General features: G+C 48.2%; 1 protein-coding gene and 1 long non-coding RNA gene across 2 annotated transcripts in view; both read right to left on the reverse strand.

Moving 5' to 3' along the window:
- The window catches only part of LOC133207333 (uncharacterized), a 136613-nt gene that overhangs the window by 111024 nt on the left and 5066 nt on the right, over positions 1-20523 (reverse strand). The window lies entirely within an intron of this gene.
- LOC133207328 (dysbindin domain-containing protein 1-like) lies at positions 1420-19538 on the reverse strand. Its single transcript, XM_061344126.1, has 4 exons — positions 19124-19538; positions 2403-2543; positions 1901-2041; positions 1420-1813 (listed from the first exon to the last, which is right to left on the reverse strand). Exons 1-4 carry the CDS (start codon positions 19152-19154, stop codon positions 1653-1655), a joined length of 474 nt encoding a protein of 157 aa, XP_061200110.1. The 5' UTR covers positions 19155-19538; the 3' UTR covers positions 1420-1652.

Consider the following 20523-nt stretch of genomic DNA (forward strand, 5'->3'; position numbering starts at 1 on the left):
TGGAGGGTCCAGGGCCTGACGTAGCAGTGATGGGCACAGGGGTGACAAGCACAGCAGTGACAGGCTGTCTGGCTGCAGGACTGGCAGCACTTTGTGGAGAATGATGAGACGTACTCACTGCAGGACCTGATTGACACTAAGGCTGAGCACCTGAGCTGCTCCCTCACTGAGATCCACACCCTCTTTGCCAAGCACATCAAGTTAGACTGTGAGGTGAGCTGGTGCCATGGGGCAGACCCACAGAACTGCTCCCATGGGGTCAGCACCATGGGGGAGCTGGCAGGGTCCCCTCAGTGCACCTTTGGTACCCTCTGCTTGCTCCTGCCCCAGTGCTGCCATGTGAAAGGCTTAATCTGTGAGCTCTGCAAGGTGGGCAATGTCCTCTTCCCCTTCATCAGACATGCCTCAGTTTGCACCGACTGCTCCACTATCTTCCACAGGTATGGCACGTACCAGGATGGCTGCACTGGGGTAGGGGGACACGCAAGGGCCAGTGTGGGGGTGATCGGTGCTGTCCCCTCCCTGCAGGGACTGCTACTACAACTCCACACCCTGCACAAGCAGACTCTCTTTCAGGACTCCATCATGGAGGCAGAGCCCTGATGGGGTGGGGTGAGGGCGGGGACAGGCCCCACAGCCACCCCATGGTGCCCTGAGACAGACATTGGCACCCCATGGCTGCTTGGGGACCAGGGTGACTTTTGACTTCTGCTGGACCCTCTGTCCATGGGGCCCTGAGGGATGAGATAGGGGGGATTGCTGACAGACCCCAGCTGCTCCCTGGGAACTGGGTGAGCCCCGGGGTGAGGGGGACTGGGATCCCGTTAATAACCCACAGCAGCTCCTGCTGTACCTATACTGATCCCACCTGCAGTGACCATGCCTGGAGCACAGAGGTGGGTGCAGGCAGGGCAGGAGTACCATACCCCGCTGCCTGCACTCGTGCGGCATGGGCCTGTGTTATCGGCTGAGCTGGAGCCATGGCTGCACCAGGACAGACCCGAGCTGATCTCCCGCGGGATGGGCAGGGTGGCGGGAGCTGGGGGAACCCCCCTTTCCACACACATGCACTACTGGAATAACACTGCTGAGTCTGGGGGCCAACACCCGGCTCCCCCACCGGGTTTCCTGTAGCATTAATGAGCCTCTGTGCAATCCATCACTCTTGTCCCTGCTTTGGTGCAGTGGGACTGGGATTACAGTGTCGTGTCCTTTCCCCCCAGCTCTGCCAAATGGGCCGCGACGTCGCGGTGTCCCGCACTGCTGTTGGCGGGGGCCAAAGCAGTGCTGCACCTGTACCAGCCGGGCTCCCTTTTCTCTCCCCTCACCGGGCCGGCTCTGCACCCTCCCGGCGCTCCTGGGCCCGAGGGGAGCCCTGTGTCCCTCCCCAACGGCGATGGAGACGGGCAGAGGCGCGGCGGTGGTAGGTCGCTCGGTTTTACTTGAACACAGCACTGCTACATGAGAACCGGGCAGACACCGGCCGTGCTAGGCTGCGGGCAGCTCCGGGGGTGGGGTGTGCGGACTCTGGTCCACCGGCTCCCTCAGCGGAGCTGCGAGTTGCTTCCCACAGCGGCCGACCCGCGGTGCCAGTCCTCAGGGCAGGCTCCAGCGGTGCCGGAAAGAAGTGACCGGTACCGCCGGGTCCGCCCTTAGGGATCCCGCGGCCGGTCAGTGGGCAGAAAGGCATTTGGAGGTCCCGGAAGCAGCTCCTGGTCGCTGAGATGCTTCTTTTCCCGGCCCTGCTCCCGCGCTCGGGTCCAGGAGGGCGAGCGCAGGTACCCGGCCCGCGGCGCCGCCTGCGGTTGCAACCCTGCGAGACAGACAGGTGGGTCAGGGTCGGCGGACTGGGGGGGGGTGGGGGGGTGGGGGTCGGGGTCGGGACCGGTCCCTCGCTCACCACCGGGCGCTTCCCTGGCCGTGTTCTCCTCGTCGGAGTCGACGAAGACCTCGGCCAGCTCCTGGTCCGACATGTCGGTCAGCTCAGTCAGGTCCAGTAGGTCGACGTGCACCTCCAACGAGGAGACGCTGCTCAGCGGCTCTGCGGGCGGTGGCCGCGCTCCGGGACCCGCCCGCTGCTCAGCCCGGCGCCACGGAGAGGGACGGAGAGGGGTGGGGGGCGGCTGGGGGCACCCGAGAGGGTAGAGGGGGGCTGGTGCTCAGGGAAAATAAGGGTGTTGGTGGGGGAAGATGACCGACTGCGGCTGGCAGGGGCCCCATGGGCTGGCAAAAACCTCAGGGGCAGGCAAGGGATGCTGAGGGCAGGCAGGGGACCCCAGGAGCTGGCAGGAGATAATAAAAGCAAGCAGGGGATCCCAGAGGCTGGCAAGGGACCTCAGGGGCTGGCTGGAATCCCTGGGGGGAGTCAGAGTATGGCAGGGGATAGGCAGGGCTGTACTCACGTCTGCACTCGGTGACCTGCAGCAGGCCGGGGATGGGGATGCCACCCTGCTGCTCAACAGGGGCTCCGGGGGGCTGCTGGGTTGGCCCATGGGTGGGGGTACCCGCTGGGCACGCAGGGACCAGCATCTCCTTGCCAAGATCTACAAAACCAGCACATGCCGTGTTGGTGACAGCAGCTCCATCCCAGAGCCCCACCAGCCCCCATGGGCAGCCTAGCTTAGGGGGCAGCAAGATCCGTGGGAGGGCCTGGTGGGATGGGCAGAACTGCCCAGGGCCTTGTGCTGGAAGCTGCAGCCCCATTCCCCCTGCCCCGTGCAGCCCCTTTGTGTCAGACAAAAGCATGGGCTGTGCTGGAGCCCATGCAAAGGGTGGGTTGTCTGCCAGTGGTGGTGGCATGCTGAGGGACACCAATGGTGTCAGGATACCTCGTGTGCCCACTGGAGCAACACCCAGTCCCCCAGCTCACCTGAGGTCAGTGCTGGAGCAGGATCCAGCTGTGCCCCCCTACCATCACTGCGCTGCCAGGTAAGCCAGCACAGGGACAGACTCACTGTGGGCTAGGTACCTCCTTGTCCCCCCAGGATGGAGACAGCAGGGCAGGGGACAGAAATTCTCCCAACCAAAAGGACCTGGGATGGGGAAAGGGAGGTTATGGGGGCATTTGGATCCTGTTCCTGGCACACAGAGCTGCAGGATGCTTGCACCTTGACACTGGCTCTGCCACATCCTGACCCCATGAGGTGGGACCTGAGACAAGGAGGCACAAAAGCATAAAATGTAATCAGTTCTAAGTAAGGTCAACTTGGATGGCTTTGTAATGGAAAATAACTGAGGTGCTTGAAGGTAGTTGACACAGTTTTAGGTCCTTAAGATCTTAGTACAAGAAGTGTAAGAAAAGCAATAGAAAAACAGGACCTGGGGATGGGGAGTATCTGGGACTAGCAGACCTCCAGGGTGGGCGCAGTTTAACTGATAGGTAGAAGGACAGGATGATTGCTATGTTTGTGGTGTTAATTAACCCATTAAGCTGGTGTAAACATCTATTGGGGAGTATCTGGACTAGCAGATGTCAGGTGGAGGTGGTGGAGTGGGTTCTCCTGTGGGACCGGATCGGTGTGCCTGCTGTGGGGAGTTTGGATGTTGGAAGTGAAACTGCCCTGGGGAGAGTACCATGGGGTGGCTCCGGTGACTGAATTGGAACTAGACGGACGTGGACCTGGGGAATCTACCCTAGCAGATCCACTGGTTAAATTAAAACTAGGGACTAGAGGAAATAAAGTGGAATTTTAGTGGATACAGGAGCAACTTATTCAGCGTTAAATCAGAGGGAAAAGAATTTGTTACAGATGTGGGAGCTACTGGCCACCAAGCAAAAAAAAAAAAAAAAAAAAAAGGAAAAGAGGCATTCTTTCTGAGACCCTTAAAGTACAAATTGGGAAAACAAATATGAATGCATAAATTTTTATGCATGCCAAATTCTCCAAAATCTTTATTAGGGTGAGAAGCAACATTTAAAGAAGGCAAAATGGAATTTAGAGTTAAAAAGTATCAATTAATTGCAGTTTTGAGTTTAATTTCCTGCAGAGGGTTAACCAATGTACAGGGGGGTTGTACAAGGGGGTTAGAGGAATTCGCTTGCTTAAACAAAGGTATTGTCTGTACCTGTCATGCCTACTGAGCAGAACAAAGGATAAGGAAAAGCAGAAGCCTGATTTTACTGATAAGCAGCTACTGATAAGGAAAAGCAGACGCCTGAATCTACTGTTAAGGGGGAGAAGCAGATGGTTTATGGCTGGGACCAAACCCTACGGCCATACGTGAGGACTAAAAGGTGAAATGTTCAAGAAGAGGAAAACTCATTTACTTCATCTTGAAGACCCCTACCCACAGGGGGAAGACTCATTTACTTCATCTTGAGACCCCTGCCCATGACCAGAGGGGGCACTGCATAGGCGCAAAGGACCTTCTAGCTCCTTGTAATATGGAGCGGGGATAGGACATGAATATGTATAGGTGTATGGTGCAACCTTATGAATATATAACTAGAAAATAAATGTAGAGGGAAACAACACTGAGGCATGCATGACTGAGGAATTATCCCCGTGCGTCTCAGTGCTGAATAAATGCGTATCTACTTTACAACTTTAACGAGTTGTGGAGTCAGTCTGTGTATCAAATTCAGCAGAAAAGCAAAGAGGAGGACCTCCCTGAAACAGAAGAAATCCTTAATCATATATATCTGTGAGTATGGGCATCTGAAGTTCCAGGTAAGGGAAAAAATGCTTTGCCTGTTAAAGTAGAAATAAAAGGGGGAGCCTGCCCAATTAGAATAAAACAATATCCCTTAAAATTAGAAGATCAAAGGGATTCAAATAAATCATCGTTAAATTTAAAAATATAGATTATTAATTTAATGTGAATTAGAATATAATACTCCTATCTTGCCAGTAAAGAAATGTCCTGGGTTTAGCAGTAGCAGTCATTTTTCTCTTTCTTGGTAGCTGGTGCAGTGCTGTGTTTTGACTTTCAGCTGGGAACAGAGCTGAGAAACAATGATGTTTTGGTTTGGCCAACGACTCTGTGGGCCTCATGCTCTGCCGGGGAGGAGGGGAACCGGGAGGAAGCAGAGACAGGACACCTGACCTAAACTGACCAAAGAGGTATTCCATACCACAGCATGTTATGCCCAGGATGTAACTGGGAGTTACCCTGAAGGGCTGGGTGGACTGCAGGGTTGGAGGAGGTGTAGGTCGGTGCTTGATAGGGCTGGGGGGGGGCAAGTTATCGGTCACCTGGTGATGGAGTGTTGTATTCTCTTCCCTTGTTATTTCCTTTATCATTACTATTATTGGTGGTAGCAGTAGTAATTTGTGTTATACCTTAGTTACTAAACTGTTCTTATCTCAACCCGTGGGAGCTGCATTTCTTTTTGATTCTCCTCTCCGTTCCTCCAGGAGTAGGGGGAGGGCAAGAAGGGGGGGAGTGGGTAACAAGCTGTCTGGCTGTGGGTTAAACCACGACAGTTCTTTTTGGTGCCCAAAGTGGGGCAAAAGGGGTTGAGATAACGGCAGAATTGACCGGATTGACAGTCACTTGTCACAATGCTTATTTATTGGCTTTCAGAGTTTTTCCTCTTGATCTCACAGCTTCAGAATGTTGTAACTTACTTAAAGCCGGTATTTGCAGTGTTAGTGTTTATCAAGTGTGGAGCTTGGGCTAAGGTTCTTGTCTCACTGTACTTTATAGCAATGACTTGTAATACGGGCGGGCTCCAGCAGCAGGGCGGGACGGACGTGGCCGTGGACTGGTACCTGGCCGTCCGGCTGCTCCTCACCGTCCTGGCCCTTGACCTTGCCTCAGTCTGCGTGAGGCCGCGGGCAGCCGAGCGGGGGCGGCCCCGGGAGCCGGCGGCTGCTGAAGCGGCCTGGGAGAGCGGCCCCGGGGACCAAGCGGGAGCGGGGCCGGAGGCCGCAAGGAGACGGCTGCCGGTGGAGGAGGTCGGGGCGGTCGAGGAGCGGGAGGAGGCGGCTGCTGAGCAGCGGGAGAAGGCGGCGGAGGAGCCCAGCCCCGCGACGGCCGAGAGCATTCCCCGGAAGCCGCCCGCCGAGCCCCAGGAGGACGCAGGAGACCCCGCAGCATTTCCGAGCAAGGCAGAGGAGGAAGAGCTGCACTCAGAGAAGCTGGTGGTGAGAGAGCCGGCAAGCACAGCAGCTACACCAGCCCCAGTGACAAGTACAGCAGCATCGTTTGAGAGCTCTGAAGGTTTTGAATGGCCTTTGGGTATCCTTGGGACCTGCCTGCTGACTGTGATGGTGTTCACCATGTTGGCACACATACAGATTGTGTTTTACCCACCACCATTTTGTCTGATCCCGAAATTTAAGCAGAGTCAGGTTTGGGTCTTGTCTGGGGATAGATGACAATATGGGACAACCAAGAGGTTTTCCCCAAGGCTGGACAATCATGAGTGGCAGGGGGTGTGGGACAGTATGGGCAAGTATCTAGTCCACTGGGCCCCTCCAGTGCTTTGGAAGCACTGGAGATGGAAGGCAGCTGTATGGAGACCCCAGCAACAAGCTGCAGAAACTGCTGAAGGGGACAGTGAATTATTTTGAGCCTGGTGGGCCCATGGCACTTCAGGCCATCAGAGCAGGGATGTAACATAGAGATGGACTCATGATCGAGGGGTGGACTTAGCAATGGATACTATTGCCGAGGTTATTCCAGAGTGTGAACACTGCACACAGCCTCTCCTGCTCTGAAAGACTGTTACAAGAGATGGAGCCTGACATCATGGACCAGATGGACTCATCAGCTTTATAGGGACTGGTCCATGCACTAAGATAAGAGTGCACTGAGATAAGAGTGATGGTATATTGAAAATGTGGGATCTGAGCATGACGTGAATGGTATGGAATAAGGGGTGGATAATGTCCTGGGTTTAGCAGTGGCAGTCATTTTTCTCTTTCTTGGTAGCTGGTGCAGTGCTGTGTTTTGACTTTCAGCTGGGAACAGAGCTGAAAAACAATGATGTTTTGGTTTGGCCAAGGACTTTGTGGGCCTCATGCTCTGCCAGGGAGGAGGGGAGCTGGGAGGAAGCAGAGACAGGACACCTGACCCAAACTGACCAAAGAGGTATTCCATACCACAGCACATCATGCCCAGGATGTAACTGGGAGTTACCCGGAAGGGCAGGGTGGACTGCAGGGTTGGAGGAGGTATCGGTCGGTGCTTGATCGGGCTGGGGGGGGCAAGTTATCGGTCACCTGGTGATGGGGTGTTGTATTCTCTTCCCTTGTTATTTCCTTTATCATTACTATTATTGGTGGTAGCAGTAGTAATTTGTGTTATACCTTAGTTACTAAACTGTTCTTATCTCAACCCGTCGGAGTTGCATTTCTTTTTGATTCTCCTCTCCGTTCCTCCAGGAGTAGGGGGAGGGCAAGAAGGGGGGGAGTGGGTAACAAGCTGTCTGGCTGTGGGTTAAACCACGACAAGAAATATGATGGGAGAAGTTGCAGAATGGTTTAAGATCTCAGAGCAATCAACAAAATTATGGAGGATATTCATCCAGTAGTAGCTAATTCGTATGACTTACTGACTAAATTGAATAATAATCAGAAATGGTTTGCCATCTTGGATTTAAAGGACTCTTTCTTTTGCTTACCATTGGCTGAAGAAAACCAAAATTTATTTGTTCAAAAGCAGGAAAAAACTGACACAGGAAGAAAACCCCAATTATGTTGGACGGTATTACCTCAAGAGTTTAAAAACAGTCCAATAATTTTTGGAAATCAGTTAGCACTGGAACTAGAATCATGGAAACCACCCACTTGGAGCCACTAGAAAAGAAGCTATTTGTCAAACTCCATGACCGTTGACCATCAAGGAGCTCTGTATATTCCTGGAAATGACTGTATGGTGCAGACTTTGGATCCATGGTTATGGTGTTCTGGTAAGACCACTATTTGAACTGTTAAAAGGAAATCCTCCCTCTTTGGAATGTACTGATTCAGCAGAGGGGGCTTTTAGAAATTAAAAACCAGAGCTAATGAGAGCTCCAGCTCTGGGACTTCCAGATGTGACTAAACTGTTTTGGCTATATTCGTATGAAAAACAGGGAATAGCTTTGGAGGTCTTTAATCAGAAACTATGACCCTGTAAGAGGGCAGTGGCTAATTTTCAAAACAGCTTGATGAAGTGATCAGAGGATGGCCCGGATGCCTAACGGCTGTGACAGCAGTTGTCATGAATATTGAAGAGGCTCACAAATTCACCTTCAGACAAAAGATTACTGTGCTAGTGTCCCATGTGGTATCAGCAGTCCTGGAACAGAAAGGAGCCCACTGGTTATCTCCTTCATGTTTTTTAAAATACCAGGCCACACTTGTGCAACACGATGATACAGAAATTTTTGTCACTAATGTTGTCAATACAGCATCCTTTTGTAGGAACAACCAACAGAACTATTAACATACGACTGCTTGGACACTGTAGAGATTATAATCAAGCCAATCAGATTTGAAAGAAATCTCTGGAAAATGCTGAATGAGAGCCCTGGATTTGGCTAAAGACAAAAAGGATAAATATTTGGACTGATTCTAAATACGCATTTGGTGTGGTCCATGCACATGGTGCTATCTGGAAAGAACGAGGAATTCTCAACATACAAGGGAAACAGATGAAGCATGCTACAGAAATTCTGTGACTACTGGAATCTGTTCAGCTACCTGAGGAAGTAGCTATTATGTATTGTTGAGGGCATCAACAAGGTGACTCTCATCAGGAAATTGGAAACAATTTGATCAATTTTGAACCCAAACAAGCAGCTGAACAATCTAAAATCATGTCCTTAATCCCTGACGGCAAGTTTATAATGGAGAAATCTAAACCTAATCTAAATTCAAAGGATAGAAAATTGATTGAAGATATGAAAGGACAGGAAAACAAAGAGAGTTGGGTTCAGATACCTGATGGGGGAATTGTACTTCCCTATAACCAGCTCTGAATGTTAGCTCAGGAAGAACATAATAAAACTCATTGGGGTAGCAACTCTTTGCATAAATATTTAGACAAACAAATTGTAGGAAGGAATCTATACACCACAGTTCAATTAGTGACAAAAAATGTCAGCTATGTCTTAAGAATAATCCTAAAACTGAAAATAGAAATCAAACTGGGACAACTGGGAGAGGAAGTTATCAGGGACAGCAGTGGCAAATAGATTTTTTTCTGAATTACCAAGAAAAGGAGGTTATCAATATTTATTGGTGTTAATGGATACTTTTTCAGGCTGGACAGAAGCATTCCCTTGTAGAATAAATAATTCAAAACAAGTGATTAAAATATTATTTAATGAGATAATAAGCTCATTTTGGGGTACCAGAGGCAATTTCTTCTGACCGAGGCTCATACTTTAGTGCAAGAAATTAGCAAATATCAGAAACTGATTGGCAACTACATGTTCCATACAGACCTCAGGCCAGTGGGCAAGTAGAAAAGATGGTTCATCTGATCAAATAACAGATTAGTAAAATATGTCAGGAAATGAATTTACATTGGTATCAAGGTTTACCACTGGCTCTATTAAGAATTCGAACTAAACCTCGGTCGAAAGAAGAGGTTAGTCCATTTGAAATTTTGTATGGAAGACCACATCAGTCCCAATTTAAAGGAGAGAGTCTTCAAGAAGTGGGAGAAGGCTATCTCTGACAGTTTCTGATCAATCTGGGAAAAAAAATTAGAAGAAATAAATAAGAATATAAGGGACAAGAGTGAGAGGCTTGGATTATTCAATTCACCCTTTCAGATCCAGAGATTGGGTTTATGTTAAGAATTTTTCAGGAGATCCTCTACAAGAGAAGTGGAGCAGACTGTACTGGATATTGACCACCCTTACAGCAGTGAAGATAAAGAAACAACCTGCTTGGATACATTATTCAATAATAAAGAAGTCACCAGAGCCAAAGAAGACATGGTGGATCGAACCTTCAAGATCCTTACGTATGAAATTGCGTCTGTTATAATTTGGACTTATATGATAGCTGGCATACCAGCGTGGGACCAAAACTTATACCTGAAATTAATGCAGAATGTTTCTGAAGTTGTGAATCGTAGTGACTGTTGGGTGTGTGCACAGTTGCCTAAATCAGGAGAAAATCCAGACCTTCCATTAATTGGCATTCCAATTCCTAACACTATCTCATGGACAAATTTGTGGGTGAACACTAGCAATCTACGTCCGAGGGAAAGTTTAAAATTTGTGATAGTTAATCCTAATCCAAGTAAAGAATATTATACTTGTGTACAAAGATGTATTACACCAGGAACCAGAGTATTGAGATTGTTTGTTTAAATGCCACAGGTGTAGGTCACTATTCAAATTGCAATGACACTATTAATATAGATGGTATCATAGTTCAGTGGTAGCCCATTCCTGAAGGGAAAGGATGGTATTGGTTATGTGGAGAAAATGCTTATAAAACCCTACCCCCTAAATGGAAGGGGGCATGCACCCAATCTTACTATTATCAACAGGTATCCTTCCGGAACCTGGGTTAAAAGTTTTGCTAAATGGATTAAGTGAGGGTTTAACCCTATTATTGAACAATACACCGCGTTTCATAGTTCTGTGAGATGGCTAATTCCATCTTTGGGAGTAAGTGAATTAGAGAAGGCAATTGTAAATATCTCAGCAACCATAGAGGAAATAGGAAGTAAAACTATTGATATAATCCAAGAGGATCAACAAGAGATAACTAGCCTATCTAAAGTGGTATTACAAAACCAAATGGCTCTAGATATGTTATTGGCTTCACAAGGAGGGGGTTGTTCCATAAACAATGAAAGTTGCTGTTCCTATATAGATCAAAGTGGTAGAATTGAAACAGATCTGGAGGAAATTTGGAAACAAACTAAAATATTTCATGAAATAGCCAAGGATGATACCTCCCGGGGTTTTGAAGAAATATGGAAAAAGTTAACTTCATGGTTACCCAATCTCTCCTGGTTGAGGCAACTGGTTGCAGGAATATTAATATTAATTGGTTTAATATCGATTACTTATGGTATGATACAACGTTTCTTCTGGTGTTGTAAATGATCTATGATAAATTATGAAGATTGGAAAAAAATGAAATCAGGAATCAAGTAGAAACAGGAAATTATTTCAAAAAGACTCTAGATGGTAATGGTAGTATATAAATTTTTGCAAAAGAATTTGCAAAAGGACAGAAAAATGGGGGATTTGATACGAAGAGGCACAAAAGCATAAAATGTTCTAAGTAAGGTCAAATTGGATGACTTTGTAATGGAAAATAACTGAGGTGCTTGAAGGTAGTTGACATAGTTTTAGGTCCTTAAGACCTTAGTACAAGAAGTTTAAGAAAAATAGAAAAACAGGACCTGGGGATGGGGAGTATCTGGGACTAGCTGATGTCTAGGACGAGGCCTTGGGTGATATGGTTTAGAGCGAGGTGTCCCTGCCCATGGCAGGGGGGTTGGAAGTTGATGATCTTAAGGTCCTTTCCAACTCTAACTATTCTATGATTCTATGGGCACAGTTAAACTAACTGGTAGGTAGAAGGACAGGATGATTGCTATATCTGTAACGTTAATTAAGCTGGTGCTTCGAAGACTGCCAGAAGTTATGAATGTTGTTGGAAGAAGTAAATGACTCTCAAAGACCACCACCACATTTTTGCATGCATGTGGGAAACTTTCTGGAAAATGATATAATTCATGTGTAGCCTCACGAATATGTATGTATGCCCATTGACTATATAAGGATGGCCTGTGTAGCAATACGGTGATACATGTTAGAGGGAGCTATCCCCCATGTCTCCCGGTGCCTCAATAAAGAATACCTGCTTGTCAACTTCAATCTTTGTTGGTGAGCTTGCTCCTCGAGTTTTCTCAGAATCAGACCAACCAGGCACCCTGCACTGCCAGCAACTTCCCTCCAGCTAGAAAACAGGGTCCCCACACCACTTCAAAACTGGGAAGAGCTCCCAGGGGGTCACGGGGGCTACCTGCTCCTGCCACCCTACCACCCAGCCTCAGTGGGTGACATGTGATTCAGAGAAAACTCCAGGAACAAACTTGCCAACAAAGTTTTAAAGCTGACAAGCAGGTATTCTTTATTGCAGCACCGTGAGACACAGGGGATAACTCCTAACGTGTGTCCCCGTATTGCTATACGGGCCATCCTTATATAGTCCCTGGCCATACATACATATTCATGAGGCTACATATGGATTACATCATTTTCCAGAGAGTTCCCTGCATGCGTACAGAACTGTGATGGTCAATAATATCTGGTACGGTCCGCTCCACTTCTCCTGTAGAGGATCTCCTGAAAAATTCTTAACATAAACCCAGTCTCCAGACCTGAAAGGGTAAATCAGATAATCCAAATCTCTTGCTCTTGTCCCTACTATTCTCTTATTTATCTCCTCCAGTAGTTTTCCCAGATTGATCAGAAACTGTCAGAGATAGTCTTCCCCCACTTCCTAAAGACTTTCTCCTTTGAACTGGGACTGATATGGTCTTCCATACAAAATTTCAAATGGGCTAACCTCTTCTTTCGACCGAGGTTTAGTTCGAATTCTTAATAGAGCCAGTGGTAAACCTTGATACCAATGTAAATTCATTTCCTGACATATTTTACTAATCTGTTATTTGATCAGATGAACCATCTTTTCTACTTGCCCACTGGCCTGAGGTCTGTATGGAACATGTAGTTGCCAATCAGTTTCTAATTTTTTGCTTATTTCTTGTAACAATTTTGCACTAAAGTGCGAGCCTCAGTCAGAAGAAATTGCCTCTGGTACCCCAAAATGAGCTTATTATCTCATTAAATAATATTTTAATCACTTGTTTTGCATTATTTATTCTACAAGGGAATGCTTCTGGCCAGCCTGAAAAAGTATCCATTAACACCAATAAATATTGATAATTTCCTTTTCTTGGTAATTCAGAAAAAATCTATTTGCCACTGCTGTCCCTGATAACTTCCTCTCCCAGTTGTCCCAGTTTGATTTCTATTTTCAGTCTTAGGATTATTCTTAAGACATAGCTGACATTGTTTTGTCACTAATTGAACTGTGGTGTATAGATTCCTTCCTACAATTTGTTTGTCTAAATATTTATGCAAAGAGTTGCTACCCCAATGAGTTTTATTATGTTCTTCCTGAGCTAACATCCAGAGCTGGTTATAGGGGATTACAAGGGGACCATCAGGTATTTGAGCCCAACCCTCTTTATTTTCCTGTCCCCTTAGATCCTCAATCAATTTTCTATCCTCTTTTGAATATCTAGGTTTAGATTTTTCAATTGTTAGTTTGCCATCAGGGATTAAGGACATGATTTGAAATTGTTCAGCTGCTCGTTTGGCTTCAAAATTGGCCAAATTATTTCCAATTTATTGATCAGAGTCACCTTGTTGATGTCCTTTACAGTACATAATAGCTACTTCTTCAGGTAGCTGAACAGCTTCCAGTAATTGTAGAATTTCTGTAGCATGGTTAATCTGTTTCCCTTGTGTGTTCAAAGGTCCACATTCTTTCCAGATAGCACCATGGACATGGACCACACCAAATGCATATTTAGAATCAGTCCTAATATTTATCCTTTTATCTTTAGCCAGTTCCAGGGCTCTTATTAATGCTATTATTTTTGACTTCTGTGCAGAGGTGTTACCAGGTGAAGGTTTAGATTTTTTTTTTTTTTTCCCTGTGAAGTGGTGGTAATGGCATATCCTGCCTTTCATTTACCATTTTTCATGAAGCTACTACCATCAGTAAACCAAGAATCAGCATCTTCCAGAGGTTTTTCTTTCAAGTCTGGTCGGCTCGAATATACAGTCTCTATGGTGGTCAAGCAGTCTTTTGTTAGTGGTTCTGTCGATTGTTCCTGCAAAAGGATGCTGGATTCACAACGTTAGTGACCGCAATTTCTGTATTATCCTGTTCTACAATAGTGGCCTGGTATTTAAAAAAACGTGAAGGAGATAACCTGCTTTCTGCTCCAGAACTACTGATACCACATGGGACACTAGTACAGTAATCTTTTGTCCCAAAGTAAATTTGCAAGCCTCTTTAATATTTGTGATAACTGCTGCCATAGCTTTTAGGCATCTGGGCCATCCTTTGCTCGCTTCATCCAGCTGTTTTGAAAAAAAGGCCACTGCCCTTCTGTAGGGTCCTAGTTTTTGAGCAAGGACCCCCAAAGCTATTCCTTGCTCTTCACAGGAATATAGCCAAAAGGATTTAGTCACATCCAGGAGTCACAGAGCTGCAGTTCTCATTAGCTCTGTTTTTAAATTTCTAAAAACCCCCTCTGCTGTATCAGTCCATTCTAAAGAGGGAGAGTTTCCTTTCAACAGTTCATATAGTGGTCTTACCAGAACACCATAATCATGGATCCAAAGTCTGCACCATCCAGTCATTCCCAGGGATGTCCGGAGCTCCTTGACGGTCAATGGTCTTGGAGTCTGGCAAATGGCTTCTTTTCTAGCAGTTCCAAGTTGTCTCTGTCCTCCTGTTATTTCATATCCTAGGTAGGAAACTTGGGTTTGGGTTAGTTGGGCCTTTTGTCTGGATACCCGATAACCATTCAGTCCCAGAAAATTTAACAATTCCACTGTCCACTTGATACATTCTTCCTTTGTTTCTGTAGCAATTAACAGGTCATCCACATATTGTAACAGAGTCCCGTTTGAGTAGGTGGCTTCCATGATTCTAGTTCTCATGCTAGCTGATTTCCAAAAATTGCCGGACTGTTTTTTTAACCCTTTAGGTAATACTGTTCAAGTTAATCGAGTTTCCCTTCCTCTGTCAGGATTTTCCCATTGGAAAGCCAATAATTGTGGCTTTCTTTGGCCAATGGTAAGCAAAAGAAAGTGTCCTTTAAATCCAGGATGGCAAACCATTTCTGATTATTATTCAGTTTAGTCAATTAGTCATACGAATTAACTACTACTGGACGAATATCCTCTGCAATTTTGTTGATTGCCCTGAGATCGTGAACCAATCTACAACTTTTCTCATCATATTTCTTTACTGTCCAGATAGGAATATTATATTTCGATTCACATTCAATTAATAATCTATATTTTAAAATTTATCAAAATTTTTTTTTAATTCCCTTTGATCTTCTAATTTTAAGGGATACTGTTTTATTCTAATTGGGTAGGCCCCCCTTTTTATTTCCACTTTAACAGGCAAAGCATTTTTCGCCTTACCTGGAACTTCAGATGCCCATACTCCCACATATACCTGATTAAGGATTTCTTCTATTTCAGGGAGGTCCTCCTTTTTGCTTTTCTGTTGAATTAAACTCAAAACTGCAATTAATTGTTTTTAACTCTGAATTCCATTTTGCCTTCTTTAAATGTTGCTTCTCGCCCTAACAAAGATTTTAGAGAATTTGGCATGGATAAATATTTATGCATTCCGATTTGTTTTCCCCAATTTGTACTTTAAAGGTTTCAGAAAAAATGCCTTTTTTTTTTTTTTCTCTTTTCCTTGGTGGCCAGTAGCTCCCACATCTGTAACGAATTCTTTTCTCTCTGATTTAACACCAAATAAGTTGCTCCTGTAGCCACTAAAATTCCACTTTATTTCCTCTAGTCCCTAGTTTTAATGTAACCAGTGGATCTGCTAGCGTAGATTCCCCAGGTCCCCGTCAGTTTAGTTCCAGTTCAGTCACCGGAGCCACTCCATGGCACTGCCCTCCCCAGGCAGTCTCACTTCCAGCGTCCAAAACCCCCCATAGCACGCACACCGGTCCGGTCCCACAGAAGAGAAGAGCCCACTCCCCCACCTCCTCCCGACATCCCTCCTCCCACGCTCAAACACAGGAGCTGCTCGAGCTCCCCTCCTTTCCCCCTTGGTTTTCCTTTTTTTTTTTTTTCTTTTTCTCACAGCAGCTCCCCCTGCTCTGCAGGGCCTGCAGATGCCTGCCTCTGCAACGGCACTTCTGGTTTAACCCCTTCTTAACTCTGAATGTGGATGTGCCGCTTGTTGCCTGTGACAGAAATCTCTTCCTCCTTATCAATATCAGATAGGACAGAGGCAGAGGGTGCTCCTCTCGGAGGTACCTGTGGTACGTGATTTTCCACCCTATCTTCCTGATTACTGTTTTTTAACTTTAAACATCTTTCCCCAATATCAGAGGCTGAGCATCTCCAGCGTAACTTTCAGTTTTTCCCTGTCCTTTTCCAAAGCCAAAATTAAGGAATCTGGTGGAGCTATATTAATTTTGCATTCAGTCTGTCACTCTGTGTGATTTCTTAAAGTGAAAAACATATCTGCATACATTACTTCATCCCATTTTCCTTGCCCCCTTAAAACAACATTAATTGTAACAATGTATTATAGTTCAGAGTTCCATTTTTAGGCCATTTTTCCTGATCTTCCAAAGTATACAAAGTGCCACCATTGGTTACAATATTTTACCAATATTTTCTTATTTACCAAGCCCCCAGGAGACCCTCCAAGTTTCTTCCAGTGTGCCAAAATGCACCCAAAAGGATTCTTTTTCAAGATCTCTTCACTCTGCTGATTTTCCATTATCAATCTCACATTCACACACACACACACACAGACGGGATCCCCAGACATACTCCACACAGTTACAACACTTGAGACAAAGACAGAGACTTAAATTCAACCAAACAAACAACAGTTAATAACACAGTCATAACATCCTGTCACCAGTACCAAAATCACAAGACCAAAATCATCACTGTAACAAGCCACAAAATAAGGCGAGTACTTCCTAACCCTTATAGCTCAGACCATATTGTAACATTAATAGGGGGGTTTCCTTGAACCCTTTATAGTTGACCAGCCTGTCGGTGTCCCAGGAAGGATGAGACCCTTGTATCCAACCAGCCTGTCTGCTTCCCACTGCGGGAACCATACTGAACTGCCCACTATATCAGAGGGCTATTCAGGGACCCACACTGACGGCATCACTGAATCAAATCCCTTATGGGCTGTTGATAGCACACTGGACCCAAAACCATTTCCACAAGACACCCCCTGCGTCTTGTAGGACCCAAACCACAAGAAGACCCCTGCTTCCTTTGGGTGTATACCAGTAAAATCCAAAACCTTTTCTGCAAGACACCCCCTGTGTCTTGCAGGACCCAAACCACAAGAAGCCCCCTGCTTCTTGTGGGTGTATACCAAACGGACGCTAGCAGCCGGGTATACGCCTTTACCTATGAGATTTCTTATCTTGATTTATGGAAGGCTTCCAAACCATGCGTACGCTCACCGAACCAATTTACCAAACCAATTTACCAAACCGAGGTGCCCCCTGCACCTTACAGACTATATAAAAGAAAATAATACCTTTTATGATATGGTCCTTGTCTGCTCCTGCAGTGATCCGAATGAGTCGAGGGGTCCCTCCGGGAAAAATTCCCGAAGGCCCTAGGGAGCCCTTTCCTCAGCAGGTCCTGCAGCTGAGCAGAGAGGGTCCCATCTGGGTCGCCAAATTGTTTTGGAGAAAATTCCAGGAACAAACTTGCCAACAAAGTTTTCAAGCTGACAAGCAGGTATTCTTTATTACGGCGCCGGGAGACACGGGGGATAACTCCTCCTAATGTGTGTCTCCCTATTGCTACACAAGCTGTCCTTATATAGTCCCTGGGCATACATACATATTCATGAGGCTACATATGGATTACATCATTTTCCAGAAAGTTCCCCGCATGCGTATAGAACTGTGGTGGTGGTCTCTGAGGGTCGTTTACTTCTTCCAACAATCTTCATCACTTCCTGCAGCCTTTGAAGCACGCGCAGTAGATGCTCATACCAGTTTAATTGGTTCGTTAGCACCAGAGACATAATAATCCTCCTATCCTCCTACTTATCAGTTAGTTTAACTGTAGCCCATCCTGGACACCTGCAGTTCCCAGATACTCCTTATCCCTGTGTCCTGTTCTTCTAGACTGTTTTTCTTAAAACTAGGCCAACTATAACGATTTATCTTGTGAGAGTTCTCAGTATGTTCTCTAGCTGTACTGTATTTTTTTTTCTCTATGTATCATGCACCTCAGTAATTTTCCATTGCTACTGTTACAAAGCCATCAAACTTAACATTACTTAAAACTAATTATAAAGGTTTCTATATTCCATTTTGTGATTTTGTGCCCCTTTGTCTCACATGGTGGTGTTACCTTATGGAGCATGTGTGTTTCCCCCTGCCACTAGCAGCCTCCTGCATCCCCCCCCACCGGGGCACTGCTCCCTGCTGCAGAAATCCCCGCAGGCCTCTGCCTGCATGGTCACACTGGGACACCAGCTATTCTGCCCCGCTCTAGCCTGGGCTCACTGGCTGCCTTGGGGGGAAGTGGGGTCGGTATCAGGGCTCCCTCACTGCTACTACCACTCTGCTGACTCGTGTCAAACTGCAGAGTCTAGCAGTAGATGGCTCTAGTCACCCCATCGGTGGCAGCCCCGCCCTCGGTCAGTGCAAGTCCCGGTGGCATTGCTCAGCTGCCAAAGGTCTAGTGCTGTGGGAGGGCATGACCGTGACTGCCACCAGGACCGGGGCCATGGATCAGCCGTGTGCAGGGCACATGTGGGAAGGATGGCTGTGTGCAGGAGCCACCTGTATCACCATGCAGGGCCTCACTGCAGCCCCATGTAATACCAGCATGACCACCACCTTGTCCCCAAGCACCTCTCCAGTCCTCCATGCCCCTCCTACAGCACTGGCACACCTGCACTGGGGCTCTGCCCGGCTCCCTCCCCCCCATGCCTTGGCCTGCCACAAGCACTCCAAACCCTTGCCTGGCACCCCACTGCTCCCCCATGTCCCCTGGGCACCGCCCCAGCCCAGACTCTGCCTGAACCCTCCTGTCCCCATCCTGAGCACCCCCCGCCCCCCTTTCAGACGGGCACCCCCAGCTCATTGCACCTGGGTGCACACACTCGCCCCATGCACCTCTGCACTTTCCTTACACACACACACACACACCACATAACCCCCCCACAGTCCCCCACACCCTCCTGCATCTGTATACACCCCCCATTACACCCCCTCTTGCACACGCACCCCTTAGCACACCCTACATCTCCCCGTGAACCACGGCACTCCTGCTCCACGGGGCCCGGCCCGTTTCTGCCCGCTGCAGGCTCAGAGCCGCCGAGGTCGCAGTGGTGGGCGCGCTGGTCCGTTACCCGCCCCCCACCGGCTGCCTCACCTGCGGTGCCGGTCACTCCCGGAGCCGCCATAGGCCGGTGCTAAGCGGGTCGAACCTGGTGCTATCCCGCAGCCCTCACGGTTCTGCCCGCCACAGCGGGGGCGGTGCCGGGGGCGGTGCGGGGGTTGAGGGGGTGAGGGGCGAGGACAGACCCACCCGGGACCAGGGACACCGGGAGGGGCGGACACGAGGCGAAGGGGGAGACACGGAAGGGATCGGGGGTGCGGAGGACACCCAGGACACGCACACGGAGACCGGAGGTGCAGGGGTGCGGCGGAGGCCCCAGCGGCGGGTGCGGGGGGCCGCAGCGCAGCACTGAGCCTAGGGGGGCGGAGGGGTGCCGGGTCCAGTCACCGCGGAGACCCCGCTGGCCAGGCCTGGAGTAGGCCCCACCGCCGTTGCTAAAGCGGAGTGCCACGTTGCTAGGGGGTATGTCCAGGCCGGCGCTCGCCTCTCGCGAGATCAGTTCGACCGTTGCCTGGAGACTGTGGCGCCGGTGGCAGCCGTCATGGTGAGAGGGGGACCGGGACCGGCTGTTGTATGAGGGGTTCTGACCCGTTACTGAAGGGTCCCCTGGAGCCGGGGGATGTGGGAAGGGGAGGCTTGGCCTGCTCCACTCCGATCTTGGGGAGGGCCTCGGAGGCCTCAGAATTCTCCCCGGCTCTGGCGCTCCCCGCTGTTCTCCTCGTACGCCCCTGCCATGAAGGGGCTTCGTGGTGTGGGCTGGTGGCAGCCCTTCAGCCTGGAGAAGAGAAGGCTCAGGGAAGACCTTAGAGCAGCTTCCAGTGCCTAAAGGGACTACAAGAAATTTGAAGAGGGGCTTTTGACAAGGGCCTGTAGGGACAGGACAAGGAAGAATGGCTTTAACCTGCCAGAGATGAGATTGAGATCTTAGGAAGCAGCTCTTCCCTGTGAGGGTGCTGAGGTGTTGGCCCAGGGTGCCCAGAGAAGCTGTGGCTGCCCCATCCCTGGCAGTGTTCAAGGCCAGGTTGGACGGGGCTTGAAGCAACCTGGTCTAGTGGAAGGTGTCCCTGCCTGTGGCAGGAGGCTGGAAGTGGAGGAGCTTTAAGGTCCTTTCCAACCCAAGCCAATCTGTGACTCTGATTTTTCTGTCTTTCCTTAGGCACCCAAAAAGAATGTTGGAAAAAAAGGGAATGTGAGCAAAAGTCCAGCAGTGGTTGATGCCTTGTTCCCAACAGGCATGAGCAAGGAGGAGATGAGAGAACCTCCATCTTGCAGCCCACCCCTGAGCAGGAAGGCATTGCGCTCAGGACCCCTGTTTAGCACCTGTCTCTGGGGACAACAGGTTGCTGAGAATGATGGAGACAAGCAGATGGGGTTTCTTTTGCTGCCTAATGCCTATCTGGGCTATGTGGGGGCGGTTCTCCCTGTTCCTGGAA

The sequence above is a fragment of the Neopsephotus bourkii genome, unplaced genomic scaffold, assembly GCF_033783945.1.
Source record: "Neopsephotus bourkii isolate Nb327-2 ecotype Australia unplaced genomic scaffold, CSIRO-AGI_Nbou_v1 NB_1866, whole genome shotgun sequence".
NCBI classification, from domain to species: domain Eukaryota; kingdom Metazoa; phylum Chordata; class Aves; order Psittaciformes; family Psittacidae; genus Neopsephotus; species Neopsephotus bourkii.

Excerpts from the sequence above, each read along its gene's own strand:
- LOC133207328 (XM_061344126.1), bottom strand. The coding sequence starts at position 19,154 with ATGGCGGCTCCGGGAGTGACCGGCACCGCAG. Across the intron at positions 2,042-2,402 it reads GCAGGTCACCGAGTGCAGAC|AGCCGCTGAGCAGCGTCTCC; the intron begins GTGAGTACAGCC and ends CACCGCCCGCAG. Across the intron at positions 1,814-1,900 it reads GGCCAGGGAAGCGCCCGGTG|GGTTGCAACCGCAGGCGGCG; the intron begins GTGAGCGAGGGA and ends TCTGTCTCGCAG.